Source organism: Aphelocoma coerulescens, chromosome 2 (assembly GCF_041296385.1).
Source record: "Aphelocoma coerulescens isolate FSJ_1873_10779 chromosome 2, UR_Acoe_1.0, whole genome shotgun sequence".
NCBI classification, from domain to species: Eukaryota; Metazoa; Chordata; class Aves; order Passeriformes; family Corvidae; genus Aphelocoma; species Aphelocoma coerulescens.
In genome coordinates, this window is record NC_091015.1 from 42880529 (window position 1) to 42897826 (window position 17298).

The 17298-nt window shown below is 39.1% G+C and overlaps 1 protein-coding gene across 2 annotated transcripts in view; it reads right to left on the reverse strand.

Moving 5' to 3' along the window:
• Positions 1-17298, reverse strand: part of HIBADH (3-hydroxyisobutyrate dehydrogenase) — an 86411-nt gene that overhangs the window by 1760 nt on the left and 67353 nt on the right. For both annotated transcript variants that reach the window (XM_069007189.1, XM_069007190.1), the window contains exons 5-7: positions 14824-14957; positions 14206-14282; positions 7114-7270 (exon numbers count right to left, since the gene is read on the reverse strand). In XM_069007189.1, the coding sequence (XP_068863290.1) occupies positions 7114-7270; positions 14206-14282; positions 14824-14957 (368 nt within the window). The remainder of the gene's footprint in view (positions 1-7113; positions 7271-14205; positions 14283-14823; positions 14958-17298) is intronic.

Genomic DNA, 17298 nt, shown 5'->3' on the forward strand with positions numbered 1-17298 from the left:
AAATACCGTATTTGGGTCAACAAAAGGGAGGGAAGGTTCAAAGAGGATAAATTTGAAACATGTCCTCCAAGAGTCCTTGTTCAACTACAGTTATTACCTGAAATAAATAGGACAGAACCCAAAGGTGAGTACCAAGTACTATGACTAACTATAGTTAGCCAGACATAGTCATCTGCCAGCCAGGTTGGAGGACATCTTCAACTCTAAGCTGAACCAGACATGAAACAACCCAAAGAAGGAAGCACTAACAAGGGCCTGGACATATATAAAAAGATCTCTTGACTCAGTAGGAAAGTAATGCCTGCACTCAAGATTGCCTTTAAGATCACGTTAATGAAATCAATGTTTGGGGTCCATATTTCAAGAAAATTGCAAAAGAACCTCTCAAGTGTTACTAGGAAATGCCTAGATTTCCTGTGCATTCAGAACTATGGTGGTTTATAGAATCTGCTGCGTGATTGATTTTTTCCTGTTTTTCAGTGGTTTGGGTCAGAAGGGGCCTTAAACATCACCTAGTTCCAAGCCCCTGACCATGGGCAGAGACATCTTCCACTTGACCAGGCTGCTCCAAGCTTGATCCAACCTAGCCTTGAACACTCCCAGGGATGGAGTATCCACAACTTCTCTGGGCCACCTCTTCCAGTGCCTCACCACCCTCACAGTAAAGAGTTTCTTCCTAATATCTAATCTAAATCTACCCTTTTTCAGTTTGAAGCTGTTACCTCTTATCCTATCACTACATGTCCTTGCCAGAAGACCCTCTCCAGGTCTCTTGTAGGCTTCCTATTAGTCTTGGAAGGTGCTATAAGGTCTTCCCAGAGCCTTCTCTTCTCCAGGATGAACAACCCCAACTCTCTCAGCCTGTCTTCACAGGAGAGATGACCCAGCCCCCTGACAATCTTCATCACCCTCCTCTGCACTCACTCCAGCCAGTCCATGGCCTTCTTATGTGGGGGCCCCAGAGCAGGACACAGCACTCCATGTGGGGTCTCACAAGAGCAGGGCAGAGGGGGAGAATCACCTTCCTCAACCTGATGGTCACGCTGCTTTTGATGCATCCCAGGATGTGACTGGATTTCTGGGCTACAGGCATACATTGCCAGGTCACACTGACCTTCTGGTCTTCCCACATCCCCAAGCCTTTTTCCCCAGGGCTGCTCTCAATCCATTCTTTGCCCAGCCTGTATTTGTGCTTGGGATTGCTCCAACCCAAGAGCAGCACCTTGCACTTGGCCTTGTTGAAACTCATGAGGTTTGCAAGGACCCACCTCTCACACCTGTCAAAGTCTTCGAGTATCTCAACCTCTCCAAATCCTGGGCAACCAAGTCCTAACCTTATATAAGGTCCTGTACCTATAGAAGCTTTTCTTGTTACCCTTGAAGTATCTGGTCAAGTTTAATTTTATCAGGTCTTTAGCTTTCCTAACTTGATTCCTGTCTGCTTGACAATTTGTCTGTATTCCTTCCAGCCTACCTGTCCTTCCTTCCAACACTGTAGGCTTCCTTTTTGTGACTGAATTTGTCCAGGAACTCCTTGTTCATCAGCACTGGCCTCCTGATGGTTTTGCCTGACTTCCTCCTTGTTGGGATGCATTGCTCCTGAGCTTTGAGGAGGTGATCCTTGAATATTAACCTGCTCTCTTGTGCCCCTCTTCCCTCCGGGGCCTTACCATGGTACTGTACCAAGCAGATTCTTGAAGAGGCCAAAGTTGGCTCTCCTGAAGTCCAGGATGGTGAGCTTGCTGTGCAGCCTCCTTGCTGCCCAAAGGATCTCAAACTACATCACTTCATGGTCACTGCAGCCAAGGCTGCTCTTGAGATTCACATTCCTCACCAGCCCCTCCTTGCTGATGTGAACAAGGTCTAACATAACAACCTCTCCTTGTTGGCTCCTCTATCATTTGGAGAAGGAGGTTCTCACCAACACATTCCAAGAATTTCCTAGATTGCTTATGCCCTGCTGTGTTGCCCCTCCAGCAGATACCAGTGTGGTTGAAGTCCCCCATGAGGACCAAGGCTTGTGGATGTGACATGGATCCTGTTTGTCTATATTTGTTTCATCTGCTCAGTCTTCAGGTCAGATGGCCTGTAGAAGGTCTCCACTATAATGTCACCTGTCCCTGCCCTCCCTTTAATCTTGACCCATAAGATCTCAGTCAGCTCCTTATCCATCCCCAGGCGAAGCTCCATGCACTCCAGCTGGTTACTGACAGAGCCTGAATCCTTGCACTCCAACACCCCAGTCAGAGGAGTCATCCCACCGTGTCTCTGTGATGCCAGTAAGATCACAGCCCTGCAGGCATGCACATGCAGCATTTGCACAGGCCACTTAAACCGGGCCCTGAGGAAGCAGACTTACTGGCTGCAATAGCTGTTACTCCTTTGTGCTGCTCTTCAGGTGCTCCCCTGCTGGACCTGCAGTCCTTCTCCAGGCTCTGGACAGTTATTGTTGTCACTGGCATCAAACTGGTAGGAGTGGGATGAATGCAGGTTCCCCCTCCCTCAGTAACTTCAGCTTAAAGCTCTCTTCACTGCAGCTCTGCAAGCCTGTAAGCAAAGAGGCTCTTCCCCTACTCTGACAGATGGTCCCCACCTTTGATACAGAAGAACTGAGAGACTGTAGTACTGCTGAGAGCACCTTTGACTTCTCAGGGATGACTTACAAGACAGGTCTTTACTTTCTGTGTGTCTGGATTTGAATTAGCACAAGGAAATTCAAGATCTTACTCTACTCTCTAAATGTCACTTCGATCTGTAAATCGGCTCTATAAAGGTCATTCTGATACAAATCAGAATTATAGTTACTTTTCCTATTACCCTCGAATGACTTCAAGCTCTAGGAAAATGGGAAAAACACACATATCAGATGTCACAGGATCCAAAATAGTTTTCATCTGCATCAGGGCAGATAATTCCTTCTTGTCTAGCAACTCTGTTGAAAGACTGATGAGCTGACAAATCTAGGAACACTTACTTTATCCTTACATACAGTAAGATATTTCATGACATATATAAACCCTCTTTGAGAAATCTGTATCCATATTATTAATTTTATTCAAGAAAGCTTAACTCATGTAATGGAATATAAGAATGACAAAATCATCTAACTCCAAACTAGTGAAAGTACTTGGTATTAGTAGTGGTGACTGTGATCTATTTCTCTCTGAAGGGACATTCACAGAAACAATCCCTGAAAATTCTGAATGGACTGCTAGCACAAATACAATTTTCATAGATGTCTTGGATTTTGCCAAGGACAGGGTTAATTTTTCACAGTGGCCGTGAGGGGGTGGAGCTTTGCACCATGTGGGCATGGCCAAGACCTCAAGGTTATTTGATACCATCCTATGTCATTGATGGGGTGGGGAAAGGGACTCTCTGGCTTCCTGGGAGAAAGGGGGCTCCTTTCTGGTTGTGGAAAAGTGTGGTGGGTGGGTCTGTTCACCATTGTTTTTCATTGTCCTGGGCTTGGTGAGCATTTTGCATATAAATCACCCTCTCTTTGTACACTTTTGTTATTAGTATTGTTGCTGTTACTGTTTGTGTTCTTTTCTCGTGGCTGCTTCCCATAAATTGTTCTTATCTCAACCCCTGATCTCTGCTTCTTGTGTCTGTGACTGGCGTGGAAGCAAGTGGCTGGCAGGGGTTTTTTTGTGGGAGTACTAAATTGGGGAATAGCATTCCTAAACCAGGTCAATAAAGTAGCTCTGTTCACTTCAGTAATGAACGTCTGGCTCCAAGATGGCTGAAACATTCAATAACATTTCAATAGTTAAATGGACAAGGACATCTGAGTGAAGTGCAGGAAGGTTGTTTCGCTTTTTAAAAACTCCATTCTATAAATTAGAGCTTTGATGGAATAAACCCAAGAAAATGTAAGTAAAGCTTATCTTTAGCTTCACATCGTGAAGTATTGTGCACCTTTTCACTTGAGGTTGGAGATTCCGCAAGTGAAATAGTACAAAACACCTCTGAAAGAAATTTCCCTTTGCTGACTTACTTGGAAAAGGAAAAATGAGAGCATAGCTTCTCTCATACTCTTCGGAACTGACAACATCTTCCAGATGTCTCAGTGCACTGAATATTCTAACACTTTTCCTCAGCTTGGAATAGGGAAACAAATTCTCTTTCACAATTTGCTTCCACTTTGGAATTACCTGGTTCCTTACATTTATTTTGCAGTTGACGTAAATGAAACTGCCATTTGGAATAAAGCTCAAAGGCTGCCTTGACATGACTCGAGAGGAGTATGATATAAATCTAGCTCTTCTCAGGATCCAAAGTTGACATTTAATTAGCAACTGTGCTGTCAATGAAAGATGAAACTTCTGGCCTGCCAATGCCTTGAACACAAACATGGTGTGGTAAACTAAACTAGATTTTTTTAAAATGCAAAATCTTTAGAGTAGCTTCACATTAAGTTGACTAAATTCTATGTTTCAGTATCAAATTTCAAGACCAAAGAGCTTTTTAGAGGTGTCTGGCAAACTTTTCTGACCCAGACACTTAAAATAAGGATCCTCTGGCTTTGTCTGAGAGATCCATTGCTGACAAAATATTTTAAGAAAGCCTTTGACTTCCACCATCTCTGATATGTGAGCAAGAACTTCAAGTTCAGTAACTGTCTTTAGTGACTGTGACTGATGCACTCCTAGATATTTTCACAGTAGGATATTTTCTCCTCAACCGCAGGGTTTTACCTACCTCTTTCTCCTTTGGATACATACTTTTTTATTTCTTAAGTGGCAAAATTGTGCTCTGCATTTCCCTTAAAAAAAGTCTCCATCTCAAATAATTCACAAACTGCATAGTATGTCACACACCAGGATGAAACAGGTAGTAGCAAACATCTTTCCACAAACTAAAAGGCAGTGTCTTAGAAGAGGTCACCACTGTACCAAAGAATAGCCTGAAGATGATCAGCTGTCTTGGCTACTTATTTAAGAAATCTTCCATCTATATAGAGTAACATAGCATAGTTCAACAGGCATGGGAGAGATTTAATGTCTTTCCTTCGTACTGAAGATTCTAGCCTAAAGAAGGCAGTCTTCAGGACTGTCAGGAGAGGCAAGTCAGAAGAGGTGAACAGCAATTACAAATCTCTCTGAGGAACTCTCTCTTGGTTATCATTGATGCTTTATAACCAAAAGTTGGCAGTTTCAACAGGCACAAGGCAGGGTGCTATTCCTCCAATTAAAGAAAGATCTTCCAGGGCAGTTTCCAGGGGAGATGAAGGTCCCTCTCAGAAGCAGACCAAAGGAAAAAAACCAACCCTTTAGAAAGACACTTAAAAGTGAGGGAAGAAAATGTGTTCCCCCATCACATTTATACTATGAGGCTATTCTGGACAAGATTAAGAGCTATAAATCATGAGAATAGAGATTGCAGCGTTAAACATGGTCCAACAGGCAGAACAGATTCTGAAAACAGCACACAAGATGGAAGCAAGCTTTGAGGCAGGGCCATGATCAGGTTGCTTATCTCTAATCAATAGCCCTGGCAAACTCTAAGCAATAACCTATCACGTTTTATAAATCCATAATTTAAACAACACTTTATTGTCCCTGATGTTCAATGACACAAACACAATGTAAAAACTGCTACTTTTCAATATTTTAACACATCCCTCAAAGAAATTAAAGTTCCTGGTCATTGGTCCATAAACATAAAATGTAGCAACCGTTGAGGGGTTTTGAGCCATGCAGCATTCACAAAATATTTTGGTGCCACCACATGCAAAATACTCTGGAACCACTCTGAAGAGAATTTGGCTAATTTCATTGAGTGTGCAAATGCACCAATTGTCCTAAACCAACTGCAAAATGAAATGAACAGTATTAGTAAGCAGCTATTATATACAGGAGCTCCAGCACTGTGGAGATTTGCATGGTAACATCTGAGTTTGTTCACCAGCTTTGAGAATGCTGTTTTAGTTTTAAATGCTACATTTCCACTGTACATGGAAGAGCTGAAAGTGGACAGAATGCCTAACCAGTTGGGAGCACTCAAAAAACTGGTATGCATAACACCTATCCTGTATGAACTCAAATGCCTCCCTCAGGATAGTATCTCCATGAAATGGATATTCAGTGTGAAATTATCTCCTGCACTTAGATGAGACATCTCTCCCAGAGCTGTTTTTATAATTTGCCTTAGGCAATCATTGTGCTCAGGGCAGAAGTAGTTCAAGAGTCAGAATTCCGTATCTCCTTCCTCCAACTGTGTGTCCTATCGGTGGGATGCAGAGCCCTGACCTCCTTGCCTACTTTCCTGTGGCCTCTAAGAGCTTTGCTCTCCTGACCACAGAGTGACTCAGGCCAGTGCTTTTCCTGGAAAAGCCAAGAACATGGCAATAAGTTCGTTCTCCTGGGATGGGTAACAGTAGGTTTTCAACTTCCTAATACTGAGGAGGACCTAAACCCCAGATCTCCCACTTTGTGGACAAGCAATTTAGATTACTAGGTAATTACTCATGAGAAGCCCTTATTCTATCACCAGCTAAGACAATTCAGGAGAGCTCATAGAATGGTGCAGAAACCTGCAGGAGATCAGCCTGTGGTGTGGGTTGCTTTCTGCATTCCAGATGGCCTTAGGCAGAAGGACAAGCACACAAGCAACTGGCTTAGCAAGGAGAGGGTTGCTAGAGAGCATGTCCAGTAGCACAGTTAAAGGCATCTGGAAGAGAGTGGGCCTAAAATCTGAGATGCTTATGCCACTATCAGCACCTAATTAAGGCACCTGGATTTTCCTGAATTTTCTCTTGAACTTAGGCTCCTAAATTCTAGAGCAGTCATGCAAGAGGCACCTAAATGGCTTGCTGAATGCTCACAATAGACATAAGTCCACTGGGATTCCTTTATTAAGGCAGAACTCAAAAAGACCATGCATATAATCTCATTGAGTGGCTCAGCAGTAATAGTGGCTAGAAAGAAGCTGAAGACTAAGGAAAAGACCCCTGAACAGCTCATTAGTTCAGAGCTACAGGGGGAGCTCAGTTCCCCTCTATTCATGCCTATATATTATCCTGTAATCACAAATTTTCACTGAGAAGACCATTTGCTAGAAGCCCAGAGAGAAGCAACTGCACATACTTGACATGCAAGTGTTATGTACCTTAGCCATGAGTGTTGTTCCAAAGCCACCTTGATAATTGTTAGCTGATGGTACTCCTTCCATCACTCCAGGAACAGGGTTGTATGTATCGCTTGACCAACAGCGACCTGAGCTCATATTTAGGATTTTGGCCAGCAGCTTTGGGTCAAGGCCTAATCTGTCAAAGGTCAAAGAAGAGAAGTGTTAATGTCAAAATGCACAAGACATGGGTGACTTGTTTTATATCTTAGGACCCTACCATCATTCCTCTCCCTTTATTATAAGTCATGAAAAATGACAGAGTATTGATATTGGGGGCAGGGATGCTGTATCTTAAATTAAAGAGCATCAATCCACCATTTAAGCAGTAGGTTTTCAGAGCTTTTTTCCTTTTGCACTAAGCAAATCCTCTTCACCTAGCAATTTTAAAAGCACAAGCAAAATAAAGGTCCTCTGAGAACAATAGTTACCTTGTATTTCAAATACTAAGAGGCATTCTCTGTTCTGCTATCTACTAGGTCACATACTTGTTCTTCATATCAAAATCATATTCTCTGAACAAAGCAAAAAATTCACAAGCAAGTGTGGCAATGTGAAAGTTGTTGTGTGGTGCATTTATACGTGAACACTAGTGCATTTCTGAAGTAAACAAGGTAACACGATTCTGCTCTAATAATGTGAATAAAAATGCTGCTCTTCTCAAAAAAACCCACTACTGTTGTACACATCAGTGAATTCTTGTCTTTGCTATTATTAAATCTTCATTATATGCTCCTGCTTATGAGGCAAGTCTGCATTTCACTGTGACATACGTTATCTATTTGCAAACATATATTATAGTTCTGGGTCAGCTGCTGATAAGGTTACTGATCCCGATAAAACAAAGCTTGTCCAAGTAGAAACGTCATTTGTTCTACCATGGAGATGATGGCATAAACTGCTGCTCAGTGCAGATGCTGAAAATTCTTCAATATTATAAGAAATTAACCCTCTTATTACTTCAGATTTATCCTGATAATAAGTTCTAAGTGTAATTTTACATCAATTGCATTAATACCAAGGACAACCAGCAGCAGTTTATCTGGCACTGTACAGATATTCAGCCATACTCAGGACAAAAGAGAAAGCAAGGGAACTACCTCCAGTAACAATTCAAGATGAGAAAAGGACATTTTAGAAGGGATATATCACAACTTTCTACGAAGTTTATTTAAATAGATTTCAATGCTCTTTATGTTAGTTCTCACATCACAGACTTTTACAGATCTTCATAGCCTAACACTGCTTTCAGGCACTATAGCACTCAAGGTTTTAATTTGTAGATGAGAAAAGCTCATTACCAATGGAACAGTGGCTAAAATGCATGTCTATCTATTCCAGTAGGCATTTTGGACTTGAAAAACTATGTTTAAGACAGTAGGCCCTACAACATGGCTCCTACTCCCACACTGGCACGGTGTCCTTCAAGTCTGCCTTCCTAATGCAAAGCAAGAACATTTCCTGTATCTCAGATAGTTTTTTAGCAGTACTGCTGTGCACTCTTATTTATGATTTGCTGCAGCAGCCCCTGGAATTCAGTGGAAAGTCTCTGCTGGCCTAAATGGGACCAAGCATTATGCTCCTCCCCATTTTTTTTCCAATCCTCTGATTCAACTGAATGCTTATAATGACCATGTATTTAAAAATATAAACTGTACTTTTCAGCACCAGTATGTTTTCACCATATTTGAATTGTATTTTTATTGTGCATAGTGCATTAAAGTCTTCACCATAAAAGTCTTCATCAAGAGCCACTCTGAATAATGGCTTTAATTGTTGTAATAAAAAAAACCCCACACTGGGAGCATGCAAAGCCTGAGCTTTCAAATACACAGAGATTTGGTTTTTTTTCCCAAACAAATCTCTTGACTTGTCTGTTTCCTTATCATTATTACATCCAGGTCAATATTTTTACCAAGTAGTGCCTGCTTGTGCCATATCCAGCTGCATGTAGAGGCCTGCAATTACAGCTGTGAGTATACTGCAAGACAGAGAGCTTATTATTTTAAAACACATACAACCCTCACAAAGTTTGCTCTTCTTACAGTGTTCCAACTACCTCTCTGTGAAAGTCTACTTTAAAAGATATGCATGTATTATACAGATATGTAAAATACTGTCTTGCACAAGATCTGACATATTTTTGCTCCCAGAAAAGAAAAAGGAAGATAGTGTCAGTTTGTATCCCTGCTTCTTCAAAATTCATTGCTCTTAAACACCATGCAGCTTCTCTTCAGGAGACCTGAACCTATTTTTTTTTTCTCCTTTGCAGCAAGTGTATCATTAATAAGAGCAAGTTAGAAGTGCTTTGCATTTCATCTTTCTGAAGATTCATCCACTGGTGCATATATAACTGACAGTTAAAATTAGACATATATTAAAATCAGTTACTGAAGAAGTCCTCTGTCTTCCACTGTGCCCAAAGCTTGTAATGGTCTGAAACCAGCCAGAATATAAAGTAATTGTCATTCAGCAAGAGTCTATCCTAGAAAGTCATGCTTCAGTGGAGAAGACTGAGTTTCCATTTGAAATCAACAAATTAATCCAAGACAGGTATCTGAAAGGGCAAGTTTAATAGGAAGCAGCTACTGGGCTCTCAACCATGATAAAATGTTATTGCTGTTTCCCTGTAAATTGGCTGGGAACATACGATACTCTCTGCATAAGAGCTCCATTGCTGTTCAGGAGATATACTGCTCAAGCTATCAAAATGATGACAGTCTGCCAGTCCCCATAACAACTTGCCATTGGACGTGGCAAGAGCTTGTGCCTGTGCGTGTGAATTTACAATTACCAAAATGTTCTTCTCCCTTATAAGCAGAAAAGAAGCCTATGTATTAACTGTACTTATAATAGAACAAAAACAATTGCTCCCTCAAATCAATGCTTCTTCAATAACATTCCTAATGAACAGCAGAAACTAAGCAATAGATACACATACCAAAAAAAAAAAAAGGTTAAAATAGAATCCCTTCACACCACTGCTCAAAACTCAAGTTTTGCTGAGCTCTGATAAAGCCTCAGACTGAATTTTTCATACACTCCTCCAAAGTTCAGTGTGAAACAGACAGAAAAATTGAAGTAGTGTCTCACAAGAAAGATACATCCTGGTCTCATTTTAAGGTGTAACAGCTGAAGTAGATGAACTCTTGAGAGCTTCCCATCTCAAGGTGCTTTGGATAAGCACTATATAAAGGTACAAATATTCAAGCAGAACTTTACAGCCCTTCTACCAGTTAAAAATGACTTTGCCATTGGTGTTTTAAACAAGGTAAGTGCTCTCCAGTGTCATTACTAACCTTCATGAGACTTAGCTATAGCCCTATGCCAAAGAAGCAGAACTACAGTTCCTTGGAGTCCATTTTCAAGGTACTCTTTCTAAACTTTGCAGTGGGGATGTGTCCAGGGCTAATTCCTCATCCTATCACACATGCTCCTCTCTACACTGTCAACTCTCATTTCTGTTCCTGTCTTACATCCATAGCTCAAGGGTGCTCACAGAAAGCAGACCTAGAGACTGAGACTACGTTTAAACTCAGCATGAGAAGAAAAAGTTCTTTTACTGTCTTGTCACTTTATGTAATGTAAAAAAGCAAGCAGGCACAAACCCATACAGTAAAACTACTTAGGAAGGAGCTGTATTTGGAGCTTTTGGCATAAATTGGGGTGCAGTCCCTCCCCATAGAAATGATTTTCTCTCCTACTGGAACAACAAAAGTGATTTTGCAGCAAGGTTATTGCCATAGAGCCCATACTGCTGTCCTGGTCCCTTATAGCCCAACCACATTAAGCAATCTTGTCCTGTCTTGTGTCACCACAAAAGCCCTTCCCTGAGTCTTTGCAGGCAGTTTCTGACTGGACTGCAAACTGTCTGTCAAGCAACAACTTCCATCTGACCTAAACACAAACCAGGTATCAGCAATATTTCATTTCTGAGCTTTATTTTGCTAGAAATTGTTTCACTGGAACTCAGGGCTCAGTAGAACAAAGTTACTGGCACTGAGATGATCAGCAAAATGAAAAAGAAAAATATCTTCTGTGGACAGTATCACTTAATGTTTCTATTTCTTATTTGTGCAGGTTATGTGTACTCTGTGTGTTGGTTTGACACAGTAACTCATTATTTTGCAATATGCACACTATAAAACTGTACAGCAAATGTGCTCAATTCTTCTACTGACAAGTTGCACTAACATGCTAGAAAGAAAAGAAAATATAGATGACAATGTGAATTAATTTCCGCAGTGTCTGCCGCACCTTTTAACTTTTACTAGTAACATTCATAAATAATCAGGAAAGTTATGGAAAAACTGAACATAACAAGCATTTCATTGGTCAGAACTAAGGATGGGAATTATTAAAAAATTATTTATGCATTTTAATCCAAATAACTTCCAGTGAAAATGGGCATCTTCATCAGTAAATAAAGATGATAGAGTAAAGCAAGTGAAATATAAATGCACAAATTACATGGCAATATAGCCTATTTTTCTGGGAGCTTATTGTGGAATTTTTGTTAACTAATGTTAGTTTTCTTTCCTCCTCACCACATGCTATTTGCTACTTATGTTGAAGTTTGGAAAACTAAATTTCAAATATAAAATAAATAAAACAATAGCAGATGTAATCTGAAATTAGTAAAACAGTCACTCTAACTGCTTCAAAAACTGAAAATTTAGACTCCATGTTTTATGAAAACATTAAGAGAAGAAGTTGGCTTATTAATAGAATTAATATCACACTGTTTTGAAGACTTAAGTTCAGAGTCATACCAAACCATATTGGTTTATGGAAGGTGTTGTAATATTATTTTGTAGCTACATCTAGTTCAGACAGGAGTATTTTGAATAATTAATTATTCAAAGTCCCTAGAACTCAATTTAAATGATGTAGCAGATATACACAATGCATGACATAAAGACATTTTATATTCTTTCTAAAAGTTAAGAACACATCTAAGTTTCACAATTCCTATTCTGAATTTTTAGATTTTCAGTATCCTTTACTATTAAGTCGAAGTCAGACTTTCTTCACCAAATAAACATCAATCTAATAAATCAAGTTCAGTTTCCTACTCTCTTCAGAGTAGGCAGCCACACTATCCTTTGAGCTTTAGACTTGAAAAAAAAATCCTAAATTTATTAATATAGCAAAACTTCTAGTATTTAGAATGATAACTGTAAACTTCTACATTAGAGATTTTTACATACTCCAAGTGGAAAGCTCTTACTCTAGTTATAAGCAGAAGTCATCTTCTTAAGATTTAAATCACATCAAATTAAAATCAATGCAAGGGTTCTAAATTACTTCATAAGGCTTTAAATAACCACCTCTGCCTTAAACTTTATGCAGTTTTTTACTAAATGAGATTCTGCTTTTTCTATAATAAAAATCAGCAGGCTTCTTCTACAATAAATACAGTTCCTTCTTGATAACCTTAGGAAATTTATATATTGTTACCTTCACATAGGATTTTTGCTCACAAATGCTGAATATAGATTCAGCCAAAATTTAAACTGGAAAAAGAAAAAATTCTAAACACCTTCAAGCTACAGTGACCACAGACATCAACTTGCTCTTCACAGGGCTTACACGCCCAGAATATCCCTCTTCTAAACCTCTTGATTTTTTAATCATTCCTACAAATGTAGATAAAACTCTAACAAAAAATCAGTTGCATATGCTTTATTAAGTGAATCATGACTTAAAGCAGAACCCAGTGCAAGCTTTCTGGATTACACTGGATTACAAAAGTTGTAAACAATGCTACTGGTTTTATTATGGCTTGATGCAGACATGCTTCAGTATATTACAGACTCTCAATTTTAAAATGTAAATGGTACAGGATATTGATAAACCAATTAGCACTGATGCAAAGCAAATTCCTCTTTTATCTCAATTACAACATGACAACTTAATAGGTCAAGATAGTCTAACATCTGAGACAAGGGCAATTCAATAAAACAACTGCATCTTGATATGGTAATTAAGAGGAAATGTGAATCCATTACATTGTCTTGTGTATGTGTGCGCATGTAGGTGTTCTTTTTTATTTATTTAAGCATTTGATGCCCTCTTGCTGTTTTTATAGTGTATCAAATCCACATGAACATGGTTGAGCCCAGTTGATACTTACCTACAATATCTGTAGTTTTAGCAGGCAAATTTTAAGGATGCAACTGTGCAGACAAGTAATTCATGAAAAGCCCCTAAAAGATACACAATTGCAAGATAATCTCTTCAAACATGGGACTTCTCTGTCTATAAATTTGCAAATGATTTTGATCTGGCTAAAAGAATTTATTAGAAGTTCAAATATCTTGATACTGAACTGGTACTTGCATGCACTCTATTGGAAAATAAAACAAAATGACAAAGACCACAGCAAAATAAATACATTACAATTCGAAAGTAAAAACAATTTTGCTCTAATATGATGTCACTTAAAAGTCAGATGTACCACATGCTAGAAAAGGAATGGTAGTCTCAGCGTTGGCAAGAGTGTAGTGGAGCATACTGCAGCTTTTTGACAAACTAGGAGTTTTGGCAATTAGGTCAAAGTGCTCTCATAAAGTCAAAGAAAGGTACATGTTCTGTTTTATGCTTTGATCTTAATTTGATATACATACTGTAGTAGAAGTTTCACTTTACAAAATATCTTGGAACAATTTAAGAAAGTAAACAAAGCCAATGAAAGCCATATGGGAGTATAATATTCTGAATACTGTACATCAGTTTAGAATACAAACAAAAACTTACCTCTGTATTAGCTCTGGATGTTTATAATGAAAGACAAACATTATTGTACGCTGCACGACAGCAGAACAAATAAACTCTTAACTTCAGATGCAGAATATAACAACCTATGCAGCCAATACAAGAGAATATTCCCATGCTGAAAACACCTCCTTTAATTAAATAATCCCTTTAACCTGTTAATGGTTTTATAAGACAACTCCTGGCAAAAACTTTACCTATGTCTTTTAATCATCGTCTCAGCAGAAGTCAACCATAATACATAAAAACTGTAAACACGGAAAAAATGCTTCAATCCACCACAAAAATCAAACAAACCTGATTCCAAGATTCATAGCCTCAGCAGTTCCAATCATACTGATGGCCAAGAGCATGTTGTTGCAGATCTTTGCAGCCTGGAAACACATGAAACCATCAATTAGTTTATGCATTTTCATAGAATGAACATGTAAAAATCAACTAGGCCCAGGCCAATATGATCAAGTATGTTCTGGCAGCTCTCTTCTACAGTAAACAGAGATCTGTGATAGTACAAAGTTAATCAAAGCTGCTCTATGGCTCCTTCAGAGATTAAGAAGTACTTCTTAGTACAGTAGCTCAGTTAGTACACATGGCATGTAGGGGTTCTTTGTCCTTCAGAACATACAGTAAATCTAAATTCAGATGAAACAAAATTAAAATGTCTGTGTCCTAAAAAGTATAATCTCAACAAGCCAATGTGGAGAAACACCAGTCAGATTCTGGTGCTAAGTGACCCAACATACTGGAAAAAAGTGCCATGAAGTTACTTTATAAACACAAGGTTAGAAACAAGCAAACAAGTATGAAGATATAAAATCATGCTTTTAGTTCTGGAGTAAAAGAGTAGGCATCAATAAATAAAAAGCCAGAAAAAGGAAAGACTGAGATAACTATTAGCCCTTCAGAAAGCATTACCTGTCCGGTTCCAACCTCTCCACAGTAAACCACATTAGAACCCATGCATGTCAGCAACTCTTTGGCAGCATTAAATTCTTGTTCCACTCCACCAACCATGAAAGTAAGGTTCCCAGCTCGAGCAGCTCCAACACCTGAATCAAGATAACACTGGATTTAATAACACTATTAAAAAACCTCAAAACTTAGGCACTTTCTCTTACCAGTAAGGGTCTGATGATGCAAAATTAATATTTCACTTACAATGAAGCTCTCAGATTCTGTGTAAAAGTAAGCCTATACTCCCAGTACTCACAGAATCAGTAATCTAAATTCTCAAACATCTGATGGAGATAAAACCACCTTATCTTCCAGGTACACTAGCAAATAAGTCATAAGACTTGCATAAAACTGGCAATGTAGCTTTTTATAGTTTATACAAAGAAACAAACAACTTTTCCTGCAACTCTGCGCTCAAAAAAAATTCACTGTATCTGAATTAAATAAAATTTCTCTTTTGCCAAACTACTCTTCACATATAACCATTAACAAACTGCTGCTCAAAGTTAACTCTCTTTTATCAGGCTTTCCAAATCTAGGCTAATTTTTATCAATGCTTCCTGATTTTCACGATTGAACAGCTAAAAGACACAGGCATATAAAATCAAGTCTTCTGAATTTCTGCAGTTTATTATGTTTCTAATCTGAAGCAAAATTCTCCTTAATCTGAGAAGCTTTAAGTTAGTTTCCCATACATAAACTTAATGCATATACAATGATGCAATTCCTATGTAAAGACAATGTAAAAATTATTCATACACATACACACACACAAATACGCAAGTCCCAGTTTTATTCCTGTAGTCTGTCCTGTCTTTACCATAGCTCAGCAAGCACACGCCATTGTTCTTTGATTATACAGTTCCTAACCACAACACCGGAATGTGGTATTTATTACCTCCACTCCATGAAATATTCTATTCCTTAAAAGAAGCCTAATTCTAATATTAATTACTCTTATGCCCCTAACCTCGGTATCCCCAGTATTTAATGGGTATAACTGCTAGGAAAACTTGGCCTAAACTGATGAACAAATCAACTTCCTCACTAATTTTCACTCTGGCAAGAAGCACAGCCACTATAAATTTTCTGTGCTATGCATCAAACACTGGCTGGTTAGGGTGTACAGCTGCAGATAACAACTGACTTTCGAATTAAACATGCTCAATTAGGTACAGTGCTCTGAAGTGCTTTACCACAGCTAATGGTCAGTTTTGGACTGTGTTTACAACATCAAGGACAGTTACACTGAAGCTTCTCACACAGAAGAATTTGATGAATATTTTTTTGCTTTTCAATAAAAATTTCAATTGATGCTCTCTCTGTGTGCAACTGCTCTGTGCGGCTATGCCTACAAATGCCCCTTTCTGTATCTCCCAAGTGTTTATTTTTCCCATCCTGTCTTTCAACATATACCATCTTTTGAAGTCACTGAAGAATTTCAGACAAATTTGACAGATCGAAGTCTCAAAAAGAGTAAATACCTACCAGTTATGCAAAACCAGGCAACAGTAAAGATGCTCCCAATGATATTAGCCCAGCCTATATTAGAACCTAGAATTACAGGATTTCTGGGGTTAGAAGTGACCTCTCAAGTGCTGAGGCATGTTGCCCAGGACCATGTCCAGTCAACTTTCAAGTATCTCCAAGGATGGAGACTGCTCAGCCTCTCTAGGCAACTTCTTCCACTGTTTGCCTACTCTCACAGAAAAAAAAGTGTTTTCTTATGCTTCATGTGGAATTTCACGTGTTTTGATTTGTGCCTCCTGTTCTGTCACTGGGCACTACTGAGAAGAGTGTAGCTCTCTCTACTCCATTCTCTTCCATCAGGTTTTTATACACATTGATAAGATCCACCCTGAGCCTTCCCTTCACACTAAACAGTCTCAATCTCTCTGCAATATGAAAGATACTCCAGACCGTTTGTTATCTTCATGGCCCTTAGCTGGACTCACTCCACTAAATCTGTGTCTTTCTTCTGCTGTTAAGCCCAGAACTGGAGCATCCGGAAGACCTCAGACCCACAGCTTTAACAAAACAATCGGTCTATACACACAACACTTTTGAGGTACTGAAATACATACAGTGGTGAAGATCTTTCTACCCAGGTTGAGAGACACCCAATTTGCAGCCAATCCTTGATCTCACTTGAACAACTCCTTTGCAGGCACCTCACAGGAACTGGGCTAAGAGCAAAGCCCAAACTAGCTAGCACAAGCAGATCATTGTTGTCTTTTTGGCTACCAGTTCACTATGTACATGACCACAAAGATTGCTACATTAATAAACACAATGGTTTTCATTCCATTCCTCTAGCTATTTTTATTCAAACCACATAATGGCCTTTACCACTAATCCTGTGATCTGACCTGCAGCAAATTAAGTAGACAATTTAAGTCAAAGCTTACAAACAAAATCCAGTACTATCCATCACAG